This window comes from Scyliorhinus canicula, chromosome 9 (assembly GCF_902713615.1).
Source record: "Scyliorhinus canicula chromosome 9, sScyCan1.1, whole genome shotgun sequence".
Taxonomy (NCBI): Eukaryota; Metazoa; Chordata; class Chondrichthyes; order Carcharhiniformes; family Scyliorhinidae; genus Scyliorhinus; species Scyliorhinus canicula.
In genome coordinates, this window is record NC_052154.1 from 134329211 (window position 1) to 134348341 (window position 19131).

General features: G+C 45.2%; 1 protein-coding gene across 1 annotated transcript in view; it reads right to left on the reverse strand.

Annotated features, from left to right (window-relative positions):
- LOC119971723 (glycogen [starch] synthase, muscle-like) overlaps positions 1-19131 on the reverse strand; it is a 162728-nt gene that overhangs the window by 70233 nt on the left and 73364 nt on the right. The window contains 3 exon segments of the mRNA XM_038807667.1: positions 9381-9427; positions 9429-9488; positions 17198-17318. Coding sequence (XP_038663595.1) covers positions 9381-9427; positions 9429-9488; positions 17198-17318 — 228 coding nt within the window.

Here is a 19131-nt window from a genome sequence, read left to right on the forward strand (position 1 = left end):
TGTTGCCAATATAGTCAGAACCGTAAATACTTGAGTAGTTTCAAGACACCTGAAGGGAGTTGCATTACATTTGGAGGTATTAGTCAGGGAAGGAGACGTTATCTGCCTGATGCTAACGCGTTTCTGACTGAAGTGTGTTCAGTCTTTCTGTGGCCGTGCACGAGCTGATATCACTCATCACCCTTTGTGAATACTCTAGTTAGCATCACAGCTGTTTGTCTGAAAACTGCCATTCAATTAGGTGAGAACAACGTAGATTGAAAACATGCAAGTGCCATAGTTTCTCAATGCTATCCCCCTTCAAGTCAACACAGATCTTGAAATACTGATCAAATAAAGGGGACATGAGCTCTAAACAGTTTCTCGTACCAGGGCTAGATACTCACCGGGAAGGGAAACTACATTGCTCTTTATGTAACGTGTGTTAAACATGGCCAAAATTTCTCCCAAATCAATCCCCTATAGAAAAGGTCTCCAAAGCAATCCACATTCTACCTCAAAGAAATTTTCATTTTGGAAGAATAAAATTGGATGCAGAGCCAGAAGAGAAATGGAGATGCTTTGGGAATCAAATGCACAGTTTAAAAGAAGAGTTTGATGAGATTTGGCCAAAGCAGATGGGGAAATGACATGGTGAATGGACTGGTCCTATAGTATAGGAACATAGTGGTTGAATGACCAATTGTGGAATGGAGAAGTAAGGAGCATCCCGATGTTAGAGTGCTGAAGACATTAGGGCATGAAAGAAGGTGGTGATCAAGCTGAATTGAATCAGGCCTTGCAGAGGTTTGAAATTTATAGAAAGTAATCTTTACTGGGGCAGAGAAAATTAGTGACAGCTTTCAGAAGAACAGGAATGATGGAACTCTGGGGCATTATGCCAGTTGGCATAGGAGCTGCGGGTCGGGTACGTTTTGGCGCCGCCCTTTCGGCGACGACCTTTTGGCGCTCATCTGTTTTGGCACTGGCCTTTTTGGCGCTGACCTTTTTGGCGCCGCCAACAGGAATCCAACAGTCCGGGAGCTGGTTTGTTTACTGAGTTCATTTCTCTCAGTTTGTTGCTGACTTTCTTATCCCGTGAGTAGTTTTTATTGTCCAAGTCTCTCACCATCCAGCAAGTTCCCGCAAACTCATACATTGCTCTGTTACAGACGTCATGATCTGTCTGATATTGTTTCCTTACGAATTGCTATTATCTTTAGCCCTCGGGTTCTTACGTGTAAGGCACCAGTAAAATACGTACAGCGGTAATGTACATACGTTAATATGCAGAGTACGGATCAAATAGTAATCAGCAGATAAGACTAGATTCGGGAAAAAATAACAAAATGCCCAAACCAAAGGTTCTGAACCTGAAACAATATCTGTTAACAATGTCTGTAACAGAGCAGTGTATGAGTTTGCGGGAACTTGCCGGGATGGTGAGAGACAGTCAGCAACAAACTGAGAGAAATGAACTCAGTAAACAAACCAGCTCCCGGACTGTTGGATTCCTGTTGGCGGCGCCAAAAAGGCCAGCGCGGCGGCGCCAAAAAGGCCAGCGCCCGGACTGTTGGAGAGCCAAAAGGTCAGCGCCAAAAAGGCCAGCGCGGCGGCGCCAAAAAGGCCAGCGCGGCGGCGCCAAAAAGGCCAGCGCGGCGGCGCCAAAAAGGCCAGCGCCCGGACTGTGGAGAGCCAAAAGGTCGGCGCCAAAAGGTCGGCACCAAAAGAGCAGCGCCAAATAGTCCCATTCCGCTCCTGCAACTTTTGTTGAATTAAAATATGTGGTATGTTGAGACACAGAGGCCAGTTGAGAGGGTATTGGAGATATTGGGCCCTTAAATGATAAAGGCATGTTTCAGCATCATTCAGCAACAGGGAGGGAAAGAGGTAGGCACAAGCAATAACGCAGATTTGGAAGAAATCATTTTTGTCCCCAGTGGATATGGGGGAGTGGAGTTGAAGTTGGGGCCAACATTAACACATTGGTCACACAGAGGGAAGTTGTTAATTGATACCAAAAGCACACAAGTGCTGGAGAGAGCTATAAAGGGTGTTGAAGTTTTGGCCAAATTAAACTGGAGTGAACATTGGCTCATCTAGGCCTTGGTAGGCAGTTGGGAGAATAAAGTAAAGATTTTTATGTTATCAGTTTTATCAGTATACATATAGCAATAGGAATGGTGGTGTAGTGGTACTGTCACTGAACAGTAATCCAGGGACTTAGGGCAATGCCTTGGGGATCTGGGTACGAATCCCACCACGTGTGGAAAATAATCTGGAACTAAAAGTCATGAAACCATTGTTGTAAAAATCCCTCCCAGGTACACTAATGTCCTTTAAGGAAGGAAAATCTGCCATCCTTGCCAGACTGACTCCGGACTCGCAACAATGTTGGTTGACTCTAATTTTTCAAGGAGGTGATTGGGTGTGTCGATGAGGTAATGCAATTGATGTAGTTTATATGGATTTCAGCAAAGTCATTAACAAGGTCCCACATGGGAGATTGATAAAGAAGGTCAAAGCACATGGGATCCAGAGTAACTTGGCAAACTGAATTCAAAACTGGCTTAGTCATAAGAGACAGTGGATGGCGGTAGAAGGCTATTTTTGTGATTGTAGCCTGGTGTTGAGTGGCGTACCACAAAGAACAGTGCTTGGTCCCTCATTGTTTGTGATATTTTAAACAATACAGATGAGAATGTGGGGGGGGGGGGGGGGGGGGGGGGGGGGAGAGATAATGGCACGATCTTCCAAAAGGGGAACAAGTTCCCGAGTGAGCACGTTTAGGCTGCGTGTTTCCTGGCACTCGCAGTGCGAAAAACACATGGCTATTTACGCGACTCACTTTGAATAAGGAGCCTAAACGGGGAATGCGCAGCTGAGGCCGCAACATAGCTCCGTTTTTTACAATGGGGAAGTCCGCTTGCCAGAGCTCCCGTTGTAGCAAGAGATCGGGATGCCATTTTTAAATGGCGTCCCGATTGCCTAGGCCCACAAAAAAAAATCCCCAAACTCCCCTGAGCCCGAACACTACATGGGAGGGTCGCTCCGCACCCCCAACACCAGACAACCTCGGCCCGATCGTGCACCAGGTGTACCAGCACCGTTAGATAATTTAATAACAGTTTTTATTCTACTTGTGGCCCTCCCTCTAATTCACTCCAACAGTCTCCTGAATGATTTTTTATTTGTTTGAATGTATGGGAGATTTGAAAGATCTATTTCTAATACTGTTAACTCATTTGTGGATGAGGCATGAATAGAACACAAAAATCATTTAGTGTCTACAATTTAGAAATATGCAGATCAATAGAAATAGTGGGCCATAACTTCTTCGGAGTGACAATCAACAGTGGATTGCTACTCTGTATCGACATAGCTGCGTTGAAGATACCTGACCTATCTGACTCAGGCTGGGGTGACTCAAGCAGCAAAGCTGTCCCTGGCTCCAAAGGCTAAGTGTAAAAGGGGCAGAGTGGAAGCGGATACGCTCCCATTTTAGAGCACTAGCTTACCATAAAGCAGGTGAGTATAAATGTCCCATCTAAAATAACACGCTGGGAAGAAGATACATTTCTAAGGATATGGGGCTGGGGGGTTCAGACAAATGGGATGGGGAGGGACTCAGACAACAGCGGGGGGGAAAGAGTCAGACATCAGGATGATTGAGGAGTCGAACATCAGGAGGGCAGGGGAGTCAGACATGGGGACGGGAGAAGTCAGACATTTTTGGGGTGTGTGTCGGGGGGGGGGGGGGGGTGGGCTGTCAGGCCGGTGGGGGTTCAGGTTGGGGGGTGGTGGGGGGAATTGTGTGTGGGTGGAGTGCTTAGTTTCGGGAGGGGGGGTGGCATCTCATGCGGAACAGTCTGGGTCTTTGAAATCGTTACCTCTAGAAGTGCCTTTTTTCCTTCTAACGCTTTCAAGTAACTATTGATGTAAAACTGGCAGAAGCATCTGAAGTTGGCAATTCAAATTGCTTTGTTGAATGGTTTCCAAAGCAGCGCAATTGTCCAGAGGAAGTTACTGCTTCGGGACAATTGCCAAGTTAACCCCTACCTGGGAACCTCTGAGAGTTACTCCCCTGTACATTTGTGGGACAGCCCCAAATTTGATGCTGCGAAACCAGGAATTTAGGGCCATTGTTTTTATGCGACCCATGGGAGCAACGAGTTGAACACTCATGATCTACACAGTCACTGAATTTCAAACTAATTTACTGCCTGTGAGGTCATGCCACTACTGAAAACTAACATATAAACATAAACAGCGGGATTCTCCGTTGGCAGGACCCTCCGTCCCACTGGCAGTGCACCCGTGCCCGCGGGTTTCCCGACAGCGTGGGGTGGCCCATAATGGGAAACCCAATTGGCCAGCTGCCAGCGGGGGAAACGGGGCGGGCAGAACGAAGAATCCCACCCAAGATGTTTTATACATTCCCCACAACTTCCTACAGATCATAAGAATATCAATTTATGTTAATAAAAAGCAATTATGAATCCTTTAACATGTATTCTACTCCCACATTGTTCAATAGCCTTCATTCATTGTATCTTGATCTGCAGCATTCAATTGCCGAGATGATTTGAAGCTCATTCTATGTACCCCATAGCTCTTTGATCTTAATTTAGCTATTTGCGTATAAAAGATGTAAAATTTGATACTTCCACCATCTAATCCCTTATCTTGGTTTGTAATATGTGAGCAAGGAGGCTGTTATATGTTATTCACAGCTGCATGAGATGTAGTCTTGCAGACTGGGCTTGAGAAGGCTCAGCTGAAAACTGCAACAATTTGATATCTACAAGGAAAGCTTGATGCGGTGTACTTTCTGACACAACAGTATGATTGGGTACAGAAGTGTTGCCATATGTTGCAATCACAGAGAATTACCTTGTAGAAGCACTGGGGTATATACAAAGCATGCTTCAGACGTGTAATAAGAGTTCACACCAGGGTGACAAATAGTGTGCTTTTTCTGTAATCCGGAAAATTTACAATACATAGAATTTACATTGCAGAAGGAGGCCATTCGGCCCATCGAGTCTGCACTGGCTCTAGGACAGAGCACCCTACCCAAGCCCACACCTCCACCCTATCCCCATAACCCAGTAACCCCAATTTTGGCCACGAAGGGCAATTTAGCATGGCCAATCCACCCAACCTGCACATTGTTGGACTGTGGGAGGAAACCGGAGCACCTGGAGGAAACCCACTCACACACGGGAGAACGTGCAGACTCCACACAGGCAGTGACCCAAGCCGGAAATCGAACCTGGGACCCTGGAGCTGTGAAGCAATTGTGCTAATCACAATGCTGCTACGGTTTATGATCTTTGTGTATGACACAAATTTCACTTTTGAATATAGGAATTGATATTTGAATCAATTATTTTATATTCATTGATTGTTTTAATAATAATAATCTTTATTGTCACAAGTAGGCTTATATTAACACTGCAATGAAGTTACTGTGTAAAGCTCCTAGTCGCCACATTTCGGCGCCTGTTCGGGTACACAGAGGGATAATTCAGAATGTCCAAATTACCTAACAGCATGTCTCAGCACTGTGGGTGTGTCATGCCACCCCCTGGATCAAGTGTTCCCGTTCCAGGGCAGCGCCAGCCTTTGCCCACCCGCCCCACCAACCACCCATAACTGCTACTAATTGCGGATGCCTCTGGCCGTGTGGCTGAAGGCTATTGCTAATTGGGAATTGGCGATCGTAGTTACACGAGCACTTCACACCTCGTAAGTGGATCCCCATGGGTAGGTGTGTCATGTAGCATGTGGGAGTTATTGCCAAGCATTCCAATCAGACCGCGATGTCTGGACACAGAAAACTGTAGGAGGCAACACCACAGACGCAGCAGCCAAGATCAGAGGGGCTGGTCCCAGCACCCATTGGTTCAGCAGCCAGAAGGTGGTGTATGCACCAGGGCGCGGACCAGAGCCCGGTACATGTAATGTTACGTGCAGGTATCTGGGGTAGAGGGTCTGGGGTCTGGTGAGCAAATGTCCCCGCTGTAGCCGAGGGTGCGTGGGCAGGGCATGTCGGATTGCAGTAGATGTGGTTGGGGAGCAATGGGGGAATGGAGGGTCACGGGGTGGAAGACATCGCTGGTTGTCTATCCCACACCCTCTCCCAATTTCTAACAAATATTACACTTAGTAATGGACGATATCTTGGACACTTGGACCCCATGGAAGCTGCCCTCGTGGTGCTTGGCAGGCCAGGAAGCCAGGCTCCGAAGGAGGCAGCGGCGTCGATAGAAACTCTATGTAGAGGCCCAGGTGCAGGGCCCTGCCCCATACCCCCGAGGACATGGCCGCCCATTAGGCCAGGGATCCAGCCAGAGAGGGAGGCCAGTGACAGTACAAGGTGTCCAGGCCTCAAACAGATAACTGACATTGTGAGCTGCAGGAGGCTTCCCCTCAACAAGGGGATGATGTGGCACTTGTGTCATGTCATTGTGGACTTGGCGTAGGAGGAGGATACAAGCTCCACGTGGCCATCCAGGTCACCACAGCCCTGAACATCTACACCTCAGGATCATTCCTGGGCTTGTGTGTTACATCACAAGCTACAGCCCACAAGTGCATGAAGTCATGGATGCCTTGTTTGCCTAGGCAGCTAACTAAACTTTGACATGGACCAGGCCCAATAAGATGCCCGGGTAGCAGGATTCTCTCTCATCGATGGGATGTCCCAGATCCATGGTCTAATAGATGGTTTGCATGTCGCCTTGCACTCACCGGGCCATCTGGGCATGCCCTACTTTCGCAGGAAGGACTCCACTCCCTGAACGTCCAGCTTATGTTCGACCATCACATGAAGATCATGCCAGTGTGTGCACCATAGCTACATCCTGGGATAGTCGGACATCCCCGGCCTCTTCGAAGACCACCCCAGGATGGCCGGCTGGCTCTTGGGAGACAAGGGGTACCTGCTGAAGATCTGGTTAGTGACGCCAGTAAGGAGGCTGGTGATCGATGCAAAGACCTGATACAACGAGGCCCATGTAGCCACTCGGGCTGCCACTGAGCGGTGCATTGGCCTCCTCAAGAAGCGGTCCCGATGCCTCGACCGCTCTGGTGGAGCACTGCAGTACACCTCCCAGAGGGTCTCCCACTTTGTGGTGGTCTGTTGTGTCCTCCACAACCTGTCACAGCAGTGGGGCAATGTGCTGGAGGTGAACATGTTACCACCTCTGAGGAGGACAAGGAGGTGTCGGACCAGGAGGGGCTGGAGTACAAGCCCGGTGCAGACCCGCATGACCAGCCTGTGGATGGAGGGCAGGCGGCAGCGGCTCTGGCAAGCCCGGAGAGTCAGGGAGGCCCTCATCCTCGCCCGTTTCACATAGTACATGGCCTTGTACGTTTTTCACCCCTTCCCACAGTGTTTGCACTGTCAGCGGGTCACTGTCGAGGGCAGTGGGGTGATGATAATCAGTTGAGAGCGGAGCGCCAGTGCTCCTCAATCTATGCCATAGTCTGACCCCCCTGCCTGTCTGCTGAGTGCTCATACCTGTGCTGGGGTGGGGTGCGGGGATTAGTGCTGGGGCCCACATTGCGGAAGAAAGTGTAAGAGGCATCATATTGATCGAGGTCAACTTTTAAAAATTCTATACACATGTTCCCAACTGCTCCAATACCCCGATGGTGCCTGCCCACATTCCCAACCCTCCCCCCACCCAAATGAACCATCGCCACCTTATGCCCTACCCCCCACTGCCCCTCTCAGTGATCATCGACCTGCTTGGCCTTCCGTGCTCTACTGCTGCACCTAGGTTAGTCCCCAGGATGCACGTCAGATGTGGATGTAGCCTGCTGCCTACGCATCCCATGGCCTTCAGCGCCCCTGGAGCCGGAAGGCTCTGGGCAACTTGCTGGCAGCACATGCCTGACTGTGCCACCATGTACCGGTGCTGACTCCGAGACGTCGGGGGGTGTTTTGGGGGAGCTGATGGGCGCGGTCGCCACTTCCGTAAGGTGGCTCCGAGTTGGCGTCCCCCTCCTCCTGGTTGGTGCCCATACGGCCCTGAGGTTCACCTCAGGGTTGATGGGCAGCTGGATTGGCATCCCCAAATTGTGGGACTGGTCTCCTTGGTGGCATGCTACGAGCTGAGTGGGCTTGGCTGTGGAGGTGTGGTTTATGTGCTGCTCTCCCTCATTAGCTGGGGGCTGGCGAGCACGGTCCCGGCGAATCAGCCGGCGGAACCATCATTTGTGGTGTAAAGGCCATGGGGTCTCGTTAAGTGGACCAGTGGCGGCCTCACTGGGCCGAGCGTCGGGAAGCTCGCGGCAGCCACTCACCACCACACTTAGAAATCTTTCCGTTAAATCGCGCCCAATGGTTTTTTGTGCTAGGAAGGTAAGAAACAGTGCAGTATTATCAGACTCTTCATGGTTATTGCCGATTGTCTTCCTGCTTTTCGGTGTAAGATTATCCTATCAGAGTGAAAGTGGTAAGGGTTTTGAACCCCTGGCATGCAGGATCATAGTGCACACTGTGCAAGTATGGCTAAGAGACAAAGTAGGTGCAGGAAGCTTGTCTCACCCAATGCAAATTCAAGTATACCCATGAATTGCAACTCCTCTGTGTGGGCTTTGTTCTTGACCCTGCTCCTACTGAAAACCAAAATCAGTCTTGTTGCTTCTCCAATAATTAGAAGGTAACCATTAATCCAGTGGCACACAATCCTAAATATGGCATTTATTGGGGTACAACCTGAGATGCAGGATAAATCTTGACTTTCTGCGGTAGTGTAAAACACGTGATAGCAAATCAGTTTTACATCTGACAATCTTAATTTTATTTGACGTCATGAAAAAAATTAGGAGTGAAGCAAGATATGCTCCAGACTCATCTTACACCATTACAAAGTTAAGGAGCGGGATTCTCCATCCCACCACGCCCGTTTTCTGGTGCTGTGCACCCTCTCCAGCAGCAGGATCCTCCGTCCTGGCAGCTGGCCAATGGGGCTTCCCATTGTGGCCAACCCCACGCCCTCAGGAAATCCGCGGGCGTGAGTGCGCTTTCCGGCGAAGCGGAGGATCCTGCTAATGGAGAATCCTGCCCAAGATCTCCCTCTCTGTCGGCTTTTGGGTGTTGGGCAGAAGCCTAAATTTTTGCACAGTCATTCAAGCAATTTAGGTGACAGTCTTCCAAATTTTACTGCAGAAATGACACTGAAGATTAGCAATTAGTTTTCAAGTTCTCATTTGTATTTTATTAATATCTTCATCTTCAGATGACTGGGTAACATCACTACAAACAAAATTATTATTTGATATCTATTCTACTGTTACTAAGCCCTCTTTGAATTCAACAGTTCAGCATTCTTACCAGTATCTACTTATTTTTCCTTCTGACCATCTTCAATCTGCACTTTTCTTACCAAAGTTGTTTTCGTACTGCTTGTCCCTTGAGGGTTTCCACATTGAAGGTTATTGGTCCTCGCAGGCATGATGAAAAACGCAACCACGGTTACGCCACTTCGGTTTGCCTGTTTCGGAGCAGAAGCATTTAATGAAACATTGCCTTGCAGACTGAATTAACAGCTCTAAGGTGAGATAACATTGTGACTGATAGCTGTAATTCTTAAACTGCTGACAATTCCTGGAAATCTCCTCATCACTCTGTCCCTTTGCCCCTCTCCCCCCTCAGCGAACAGTTAGGTGGAGGGACGAATGGAGGGGGGTGAGGATACGACATGAAGAATGCCCACATGAACAAGGTTTTGAATTCTGCTGCTGCTTAAGGAATTAATCTCCTGCAACAGATATTCTTCTTCAGAAGAAAATGGAAGCAGCAGAAAAATGCAAACTTTGCAATAATAAATGAATCTTGCAGTCTTAATGGACTTCGCTAATGAGCTGTTTCATTTTTATTTTGCAACCTGGGAGTGTTACTTTAAGCACAATGCTATCCTCAGCCGGCAATTTTAATAATAATCGTTTATTGTCACAAGTAGGCTTCAATGAAGTTCTGTGAAAAGCCCTGGTTGCCACATTCCGGCACCTGTTCGGGGAAGCTGGTATGGGAATTGAACCCGCGCTGCTGGCATTGTTCTGCATTACAAGCCAGCTGTTTAGCCCACTGTGCTAAATCAGGCCCTCAATTTTATTGAATGATGAACAAAAAGCATCTCTTGACATTTGTGCAACTGCTCCACTCCTTCTGCTTTCAAGTGGAGCAATATCTTTTGATGCTGGGTTGTTTGGTTTTTAAAAAAAAAGGGTACCACTTTCCTGCTTGTGATCTTGCTTCAGCTATCACTTCAAATGGGCAGCATGGTGGCGCAGTCGTTAGCACTGCTGCGTCACAGCACCGTGATCCCAGGTTCTATCCCGACCCTGGGTCACTGTCTGTGTGGAGTTTGCACATTCTCCCCGTGTTTGCATGGGTTTCACCCCACAACCCGAAGATGTGCAGGGTAGGTGGATTGGCCACGCTAAATTGCCCCTTAATTGGAAAAAATTCATTGGGTACTCTAAATTTATTAAAAAAACGCGATTACTACAAATGAGAAGTGGGTTTGCTGGATCGCTGGAAATACACTCCACAAATCTTACAAGATAATTCCTATTATATTGGCTTAATGGATTTTCCTCAGACAAGTGTTGGGGCAGCATGGATCTGTATAATCAGGCAAAGATGCAAAATGGCACATTGAATTAGAATTTCACCCTTGCCATTTGTCACTAGTTGAAATCAATACCCTTTTCATTTCTTGACAAGATATAACGTCATAAGTGATTCTGCTTCAACCTTCAGCCTATTCAGAGTTAGCTGATCCTAGACCAGACTGGATTTATACAAAATAGACACTCCTTTTTTAATATCCGGCAATATTTTAATGTTATGTACAGCCTCTCAACCACAAAACTCCCAGAGATATTAATTTCTTCAGAGGTCAAGAAGGCCTTTGATTGTACTGAGTGGAAACACCTTTTTATGCTTTGGATTTGACACAAATTTCATTTCTTGGGTAGAATTGTATTCTGCCCCGTTGTCATGGGTCCGAGCAAATAACACATACATACACATATTTCCCTCTTTCTCGAAGTACCAGACAAGAGTGCCCCCTTTCCCCTCAACTATTTGCTATAGCCATTGAGCGTCTTGCCATTGCACTTCACGATAACCAGTGCATGACAGGAAGACGTAGTGGGGGCATTTCACTTTATGCAGATGACCTTCTCCTTTAGATTACAGACCCTGCCATGTCTTTGCCGAATGCTTTATTTATTCTTGATGAATTTGGTTGTATTTTGGGTTATAATCGCAATTTAAGTAAGAGGGAACTTTTTCCTTTGAATGCAGCAACTTGTAACTTACCACTGCATACACTTTTAAGATCTCCTTTAATCAATTTACTTATCTGGGGATGCATGTAACTGACACATTTGGCAATCCCTTTAAATGTAACTTTATCCCTCTCCTTGCATGTGTAAAACTGGATTTAAAGCGCTGCTCCATCCTTCCACATTAACCCTGTCAAAATGAATTATTTCTGCAAAAACCCCTCAGTTCCCTACACTTGCTTCAAATTCCACAGTCCACTATTGATTCATTTTTGACTCCAGCCCCAACTATGAGTGAAGTTATATCTATTCCGCATGCTAAAATGCTTTCTCTTCAGAGTCCTTCATTGTCAACTGTAAAGGCCCGGTGGGAGCAGGATTTAGGTGAGGAATTCATAGATGCGAATTTAGATGCAGTATTATACCACTGGATAGAAGCAGAGAGAACAAAAGATGTGAAAGATGTTCTTTCTGGGGACTGCCATTAGCACTCATTCCCTGGGTTTCTGTGGCTCTAACTCAACTTTCATTCTCACTCCACAGTATAAATATTTCCCACTTTCTCTGTCTGTTCGCTTTGACAAAGAGTCATCAGACTCGAAACGTTAGCTCTTTTCTCTCCCCAGAGATGCTGCGAGATCTGCTGAGATTCTGCAGCATTTTCTCTTTCGTTTCAGTACTATAGCCCGTCCATTCCTCATCCATCTGTGCTAAACATGGTGTGATACAATTCAAAATCTTTCATTGCATCCCTCTGACTAAAATCAGACTATCCAAGATTTATCACGGTGTCAATCCCATCTGGGACAGGTGTAATCAGGTCCCTATACCATGATACATATGTTTTGGTCTTACCCATTCTTACACAGTTACTGGACAGTCATCTTTAAAACTATTTCTGAAACATTGCAAACACCTGTTGACACAATTCCACTGACTGCACTTTTGGGTATGCTACCAACAATCCTTCCATTGGCCAAATGGAAGACTAATTTCATAGTCTTTGTGACCCTTCTGGCAATACGTTTAATTTTACTTGGATGGAAGCTTATGTGCTCTCCCATCCCTATCACACTGAATTAAATTACATTTCATTAAATTGGAAAAAAATAATGTGTGCACTACGTGGCTCTACGACAGAATTTTACAAGAATTGGCATCCATTCTTAGCATATGTAAAGAAATCATAACTCATCCCCGAACCACCATAGATTGTCGGTCATTTTCTTTTTCCATTAAAAATCTTATTTCACCGGCCCAAATACACATTTTATTTTTCTGTTTGTTTACAAAGACAACCAGCAAGCATGTTTTTTTCTCTCTCTTCTCTAGTGTGCATGTGTTTGGAGGGGATGTTGGAGGAAAGTTGATTCTTCTCTATGATCATTAACTTTACACAGTTCTCTCTCCTCTCTGTGTCACAAGACATTAATGCAACCTGATGCATACATTTTATGTTTCTGTCTGGAAAATCTTAATAAACAAAACATTTTAAAAAAAGAAAGTAGGCCACAGAATCTTTACATTTGACACAATTGAATGGTGACAAAACAGAATCAGTGGAGCCCCAAAGAGGCTCGAGTTCCATATACACGGTTTGTTAAAATGTTATGAATGGGTACAGGTGGTAACAAAAAGGCTAATGGAATGCTGGCCTTTGTAATTAAAAGATGAAATTAAAGTGGGGCAGCCAGACCACACGGTGGTACTATGAACCGTTCTGAACCACACCTTAAGGAGGATATATCGACCTTGGAAGGAATTCAGTGAAAATCCACCAGAATGACACCTGACCTTTAAGGGAACTGAAGAGCAGAGATTACACTAATTTGGGTTGCATTCCTGAAACCTAGAAACTTTAATGAATTGATCAAAGTTCCAAGATATTAAGGGAAAAAGAAAAGGCCAATAAAGATAAACTATTTCCACTGATTGGAAAGTCCATGGAATAGGGATAAAAAATAAAGCCAGATCTTTCATGGCTGCATTAGGAAAACACTTTTACATGAAAAGGGTGGCAAATGTTTGGAGCACTCTTCCACAAACAGCAGCTGATGCCAAGTCAATGACTAAATTTAAATCTGAGATTGGTAGATATTTGCTATTCAAAAATATTAAGGGATATGGAGCAAAACTGGGTACATCGAGTTAAGTCACAGATGAGCAATAATCTCATTGAAAAGCACAACAGACTCAAGCGTTTAAATGCCCCATTCCTATTCCTTAGTTCCTAAACCAGACAAGATTTTTGCTCCTGATCGCTATCCAGTGATATCTGCTGGAAATGCACAAGTGTAGATGGTGGGAATGGACAAGATCGGGCTTCACCATCAGTCATTCATTCAAGGATAGATTTTAAGCTTGCTGTTGTTTCATGGCCAGCAATAGCCCATTTGAAATAAACATTAATAGAAACTGAGGCTCATGTATGAATAATAGCCACTTAGTTGAGACAGTGTGGCAGAAGTGTGACTTGCTGGAACTTCACCCCAAGTCACTGCCTGACTTGTTTGCACTAGAGCCTGGCACAAAGTGGGCAGCATGTGTCACACCAAAACCCATCCTAAATTTGGCTTTGTGCCTCATTTCCATAAAACTGCATTGGGTAAAATATTTTGTCACAAAGTTGCTAGGCTGTCGAGTGCTAGTGCTGTAGTTTAAATTATGTTTGAATGAAAGGGAGATTGAAGAGACATGATTTTACTGATCCAATCATTTTGAAATTTCTTAAATATGCTTCTAAATAAACTTGCTCGCAAACTTATTATCCTCAAATTAAAAAACAAATTATTTTCTTTGCAGCTGAACCTTCACGAGAGGTCAACGCTTAATTGAAGTGTCAATATAATTATTAAAAACTTCTACTTTTAAGCTCCCCAAATGCTCACTAGGTATACTTGTTGTCTGGTACTGGGCAGTAAAGTCCCAGTTAATGCTTCGTTAGCTGATCTCAGTCCAGGCAGGATATGGAGCATTGCAATTGGCATTAGTAGCCTTAGGCAAGGAAGGGACAAAGGCAAACCAGCCAAGGTTCATGGTCTGTCTAATGACCCCATGCCAGAAAATTCCAAAGTTGGAAAGCAATAACCTTTCAGGCAACAGGAAATCCTGATGACTAGGGATGCCGGGGAGGAACTAAGCAGAAGGAGGTTGAAACATTTGGAAAAACGAAGGAGATGCTGAAAATAGATTTGAAGAGGAATGCTATGAGCCAGGACATGATATTTTTCCAATTAATTTTAAACCTATTTCACACCCGATGCATAACTGAAACTTATTTTGTTATTTTGAGAGTGCTGTTGTCATTAAAACACAAACAAGAATGTAAACCATATGCAGCATTTCAAAGGCAATATAATCACAATTTAAGAAATGGAGCTTGTATTAGCTGAGAGAAAACGCAGGTTTCTTATTGGTATCTGATACAATTTTATCAAGTCTGTCCCTTAATTTTCTATGGTCCTTTATGGATATGGCTATTACCCAAAACTAACCTGGGATAAAAGGCAAGGTGCTAAGGGGGCCTAATCAAAACTCTGGAAGTTACGAGTAGTAAGTGCAGTCACAAAGTTCAAAAACTGCAAAAAAAATAATTTCACAGTTGATACACAATAAGTGTTGGAGGCATAGTGCATACAATATCAGAATGGCAACTGAAACAAGTGTAAATTTAGAGAAACATGGATCACAAGAGGGTGCCATTCGGCCCATTCTGTCTGTGGCAGCTCTTTGAAAGGGCTATCCGACCAGTCCCATTCTCCCACAGCCGGGTATTGTTCACAACACAGTTTAATAACTCAGGAACTGAGCCAGTGTCAATACCTCATGGTTAGGAAGAAAGTGAGAAATTAAACATGTAGCTGCAACAAATATTGAAGAAACATCACATCAGGAAATGCGTCATCATCGTGTCAGCCAAGTAAAAAGATGGGATTTCCTGCCATCTTGTGGCCAAACAATACTAGGGAGGCAATGTCGAGAACTGCTGAAACAAGGAAGAGAACTCACTGGGCACAGAGCGTCACCCACCCAGCAGCAACCTACAACCCATCACCTTGTTTTAAAACTTGGTATTTTCTGGTTGGTACTCCTGAGATCAGTTTCCTCCTGCCTTTTTATATTACCTCATGGTCTGGTACTAAATTCAGCGGAGAGCTGTAGATAATCCCATTTCTGTTTCACAATCTACTGTAATTCTTCAAATGTGTAATGGCATTGAAGCTACCAGCTCAGGCTGCCATCGTCTGACCCCTCCACATGACATTTCTGCAGCTACAGATTGGCTAAATCACATACCCTTGTCCCCATTAGAACCATTACTCTCTCGTCCAAGTCATTCTTTCTCTATACCCCTCATCACGTCTTAGGTTTAGGGACACAGAGGATTTATTGCAGGCAACCACCTATCTTAGAATCTTGTTGGACCGCATGCAGCATTATTGGGTCCTCATCTGCCCCTTTGTTAAAAAAAACTGCTCACAATTCAAAGATCATCCTCGGTACAAAGGTAACCTCCTGCTTCTCTTCTCAACCACAAACCACCTTAAACAACCGTCTCCTATCTCTTCCACTTTCAATTTCGATGACACGTGCGAGGAGCTCATGGATATTTTTGTCACAAAGATTGAGACCATCTGTTCAGCTGCCTCTTCCACTTCCCCCCCCACATCTCCCCTAATGTTCCAACTGCCCGAGCTCGAGCACTCATCTTTCTATAGATTCTATCCCATTTCCCACTGATCCCTCTCCAAGCTCATTTTATCCATGATTTTGTTAAATTCATTCATGCGAAGGGTGGGCTGGCTGGGCCAGCATTTAGTGCCCATCCCTAATTGTCCATGTACTGAATGGCTTGCTAGACCACTTCAGAGGATATTTAAGAGTCAACGACATTATTGTGAACCTGGAGCCACATGTAAACCAGATTAGGTAAGGATTGAAGATTTCCTTCCCCAAAGACATCAGTGAACCAGACGGGTTTTTACAAAAATCGGCAACGGTTTCATGATCATTATGAAACTTTTAATTTTAGATTTAAAAAAAAAATTGAATTCAATTCCACCATCTGCCATGGTGGGATTGGAACCAGGGTACCTAGAATATTATGCTGGGGCTCTGGATTACTAGCCCAGTGACAATATCACTATGCCACCATCTTCCCTCTTGCTCCCTTAACCCTTTTCCCACTGAACAGGCCGCCTTACTTAACTTCTCTGCAATCACATTGGTAGTGGTTGGTAACAATTCTCTGCCCTCAGATACCGTTCCCTTCCTTTTCAAATCCACTGTCATCACCCTTTGCCTCAAAAATTCCATCCATGACTCCACTGTCTTACAAACTACCACCCAATCTCCAACCTCCCTTTCCTCTCCAAAATCCTTAAATCTGCTGTCAACTCCAAAACATATGCCTGTTTTTTCCAGCAATTTCATGTATGATTCCCTCCAGTCAGGTTTCTGCTCCCACTACAATACTGAAACTATCCTCTCATTGTCATAAATTACATTCTAGGTGAGTGTGACCTTGGGCGTACTATTCCTACTCATCTTTCCTAACCTGTCTGCAACCTCCGACACGCTGAATCACACACTCCTTCTCAAACACCTCGGTCAAGCTGGGTGGAACTGAACCCACTGGGTTCCATTCCTACTTATCAAATCGTGGCCAGAGAATCGGCTGCAATGGCTTTCCTTTCTGATCCCAAACTGTAAACTCTGGTGTACCCCAATAATCTATCCTTGGGCCGCTCCCTTTTCTCATCTACATGCTGCCCCTCAGTGACATCATCTTAAGATTTACCATCTGGTTCCACTTGCTTGCTGATCAAACTCAGCTCCAGACTCTCAGATGTTACCAAAGAATCAGACTGGAAGCATAGAATGACCCAAAATGGATTCAGCCTCTTACCTTGAGCAGATAATTTAGACGAGCCAGAGCTTCCAGAAATATGTCAGCACCCTTATTTGAGAACTCATATCTTCCCGCGATGAAAATGAACAAGGTCTTATCCAGGTCAAAGTTCAGACATCTGGAGAAAAAGATCACAGGCATGCCAATAAAACAGTATGGAGGAGGCTGCAGAACAATAGGGTAGGTACTGACATTTCACCTCTACTGATATTTCACCTCTGACACCTGGGTTCAACTCCACCCAAACAGACAGGGTGAAGGTTTCCTACGTCGGTGCTAGTATCGTTTGAGAGAAGGGTAATGTCAACAATTAGGCTAACGCTATTCCACAGTCAGCAAGTAATATTTATGAAGAGAGACTACAGATATGAAATGATTTTGACTGGTGTGGAAAGCTTTTTAAAATTATGAAAAATGTTGATAAAATTAATAGAGCAGGACTACTTTCTCTAATTGGGGAGGTCTTGACATGAATTCATAAATTAGAAGAAATTTATTTAAACAAAAAATTATTGAGGCTTGGAATACTTTGAATGCCTCAGAGCAGTTGAGGCAGAGATGACTGAATCTATTAACAGAAGAGCAGATAAACATACAGAGCTACTAAGAGAAAGCAGGGCAGCAGGATTAATTTTAGAGGCAAAGAGTTAGCACACACACAATCTGGGAGCAAAATTAACCCATCCCACCTGTGGTCTACCTGATAAATGTGTTCAAAATGGGGTCATTGGCACCCTGCTGGCATGTGAATTTTTTCTCATTTATGGGATGTAGACGTCGCTGGCTAGGCCAGCATTTGCTGTTCATTCCTAGCTGCCCTTCAGAAGGTGGTGGTGAGCTGCCTTCTTCAAGCGTTGCAGTCTATGAGGTGTAGGTACACCCACAGTGCTGTTAGGGAGAGAATTCTAGGATTTTGACCCAGCGACGGTGACATATTCATCCAAGTCATGATGGTGAGTGACTCAGTGAGGAACCTCCAGGTGGCAGTGTTCTCTGCTGCTCTTGTCCTTCTAGATAGTAGTGGTCGTGGGTTTGGAAGGAGCTGCGTTAAGAAACTTGGTGAGTTCCTGCAGTGCACCTTGTAGATGGCACACACAGTTGCCACTGTTCGTTGGTGGTGGAGGGATTGAATGTTTGGGGAAGGGGTAGCAATCAAGCGGGTTGCTTTCTCCTGCATGGTATCGAGTTTCTTGCGTTTTGTTGGAGCTTCCGCATTCAGGCAAGTGGAGAGTATTCCATTGCACTCCTGACTTTGCCGTGTAGATGATGGACAGGCTTTGCGGTGTCAGGAGGTATTACTCAGCACAGGATTCCTAGCCTTTGATGTGCTTTGGTAGCCACGGTACTTGTATGGCTAGTCCAGTTCAGTTTCTGGCCAATGGTAAGGCCTAGGATGTTGATAGGGATGTTGATGGGCCACCTGCCATGGTTATAATGAAAGCAAAATGTTGCTGATGCTTGAAATCTGAAATAACGGAAGCAGCACTGTTTTCATTTCACTTGCCAAGGCTGTCCAGCTCCGTAAAACCTGCCAGAGAATAGATGGAGGTCCTAAAATCTAAGTTTCAACTAATATTTTCATTGCGTCAGCCTCTTAAAGCCTTGGAGGAGATTTTGGAATCAGCTATCCCGTGCGCACCACCCCTCACCGCAGGGCTTAAGTGAGTGCAAGGAGAACCTAGCCTGCCAGTCAGTTGGCCAACTGCCTCTTTCTGCTCAATTTAAGCCCAGCTGCCTGGAGATATAAATTAAGCCTCAGAGTTAAAGTAGCAGCCTGAAATTGACATGAATTTTGCTTTCCTCCCAGCTGTGGCGATCGGCTTCCAGTTAAAACCCACTCCTCTATCCCCCAAATAGGTTAAATGGTTTCTTCAGTTTTGTCAGCCTCTATGATTCAATGACTCCATCCAGTTCCTACAGGTATGTGCCTC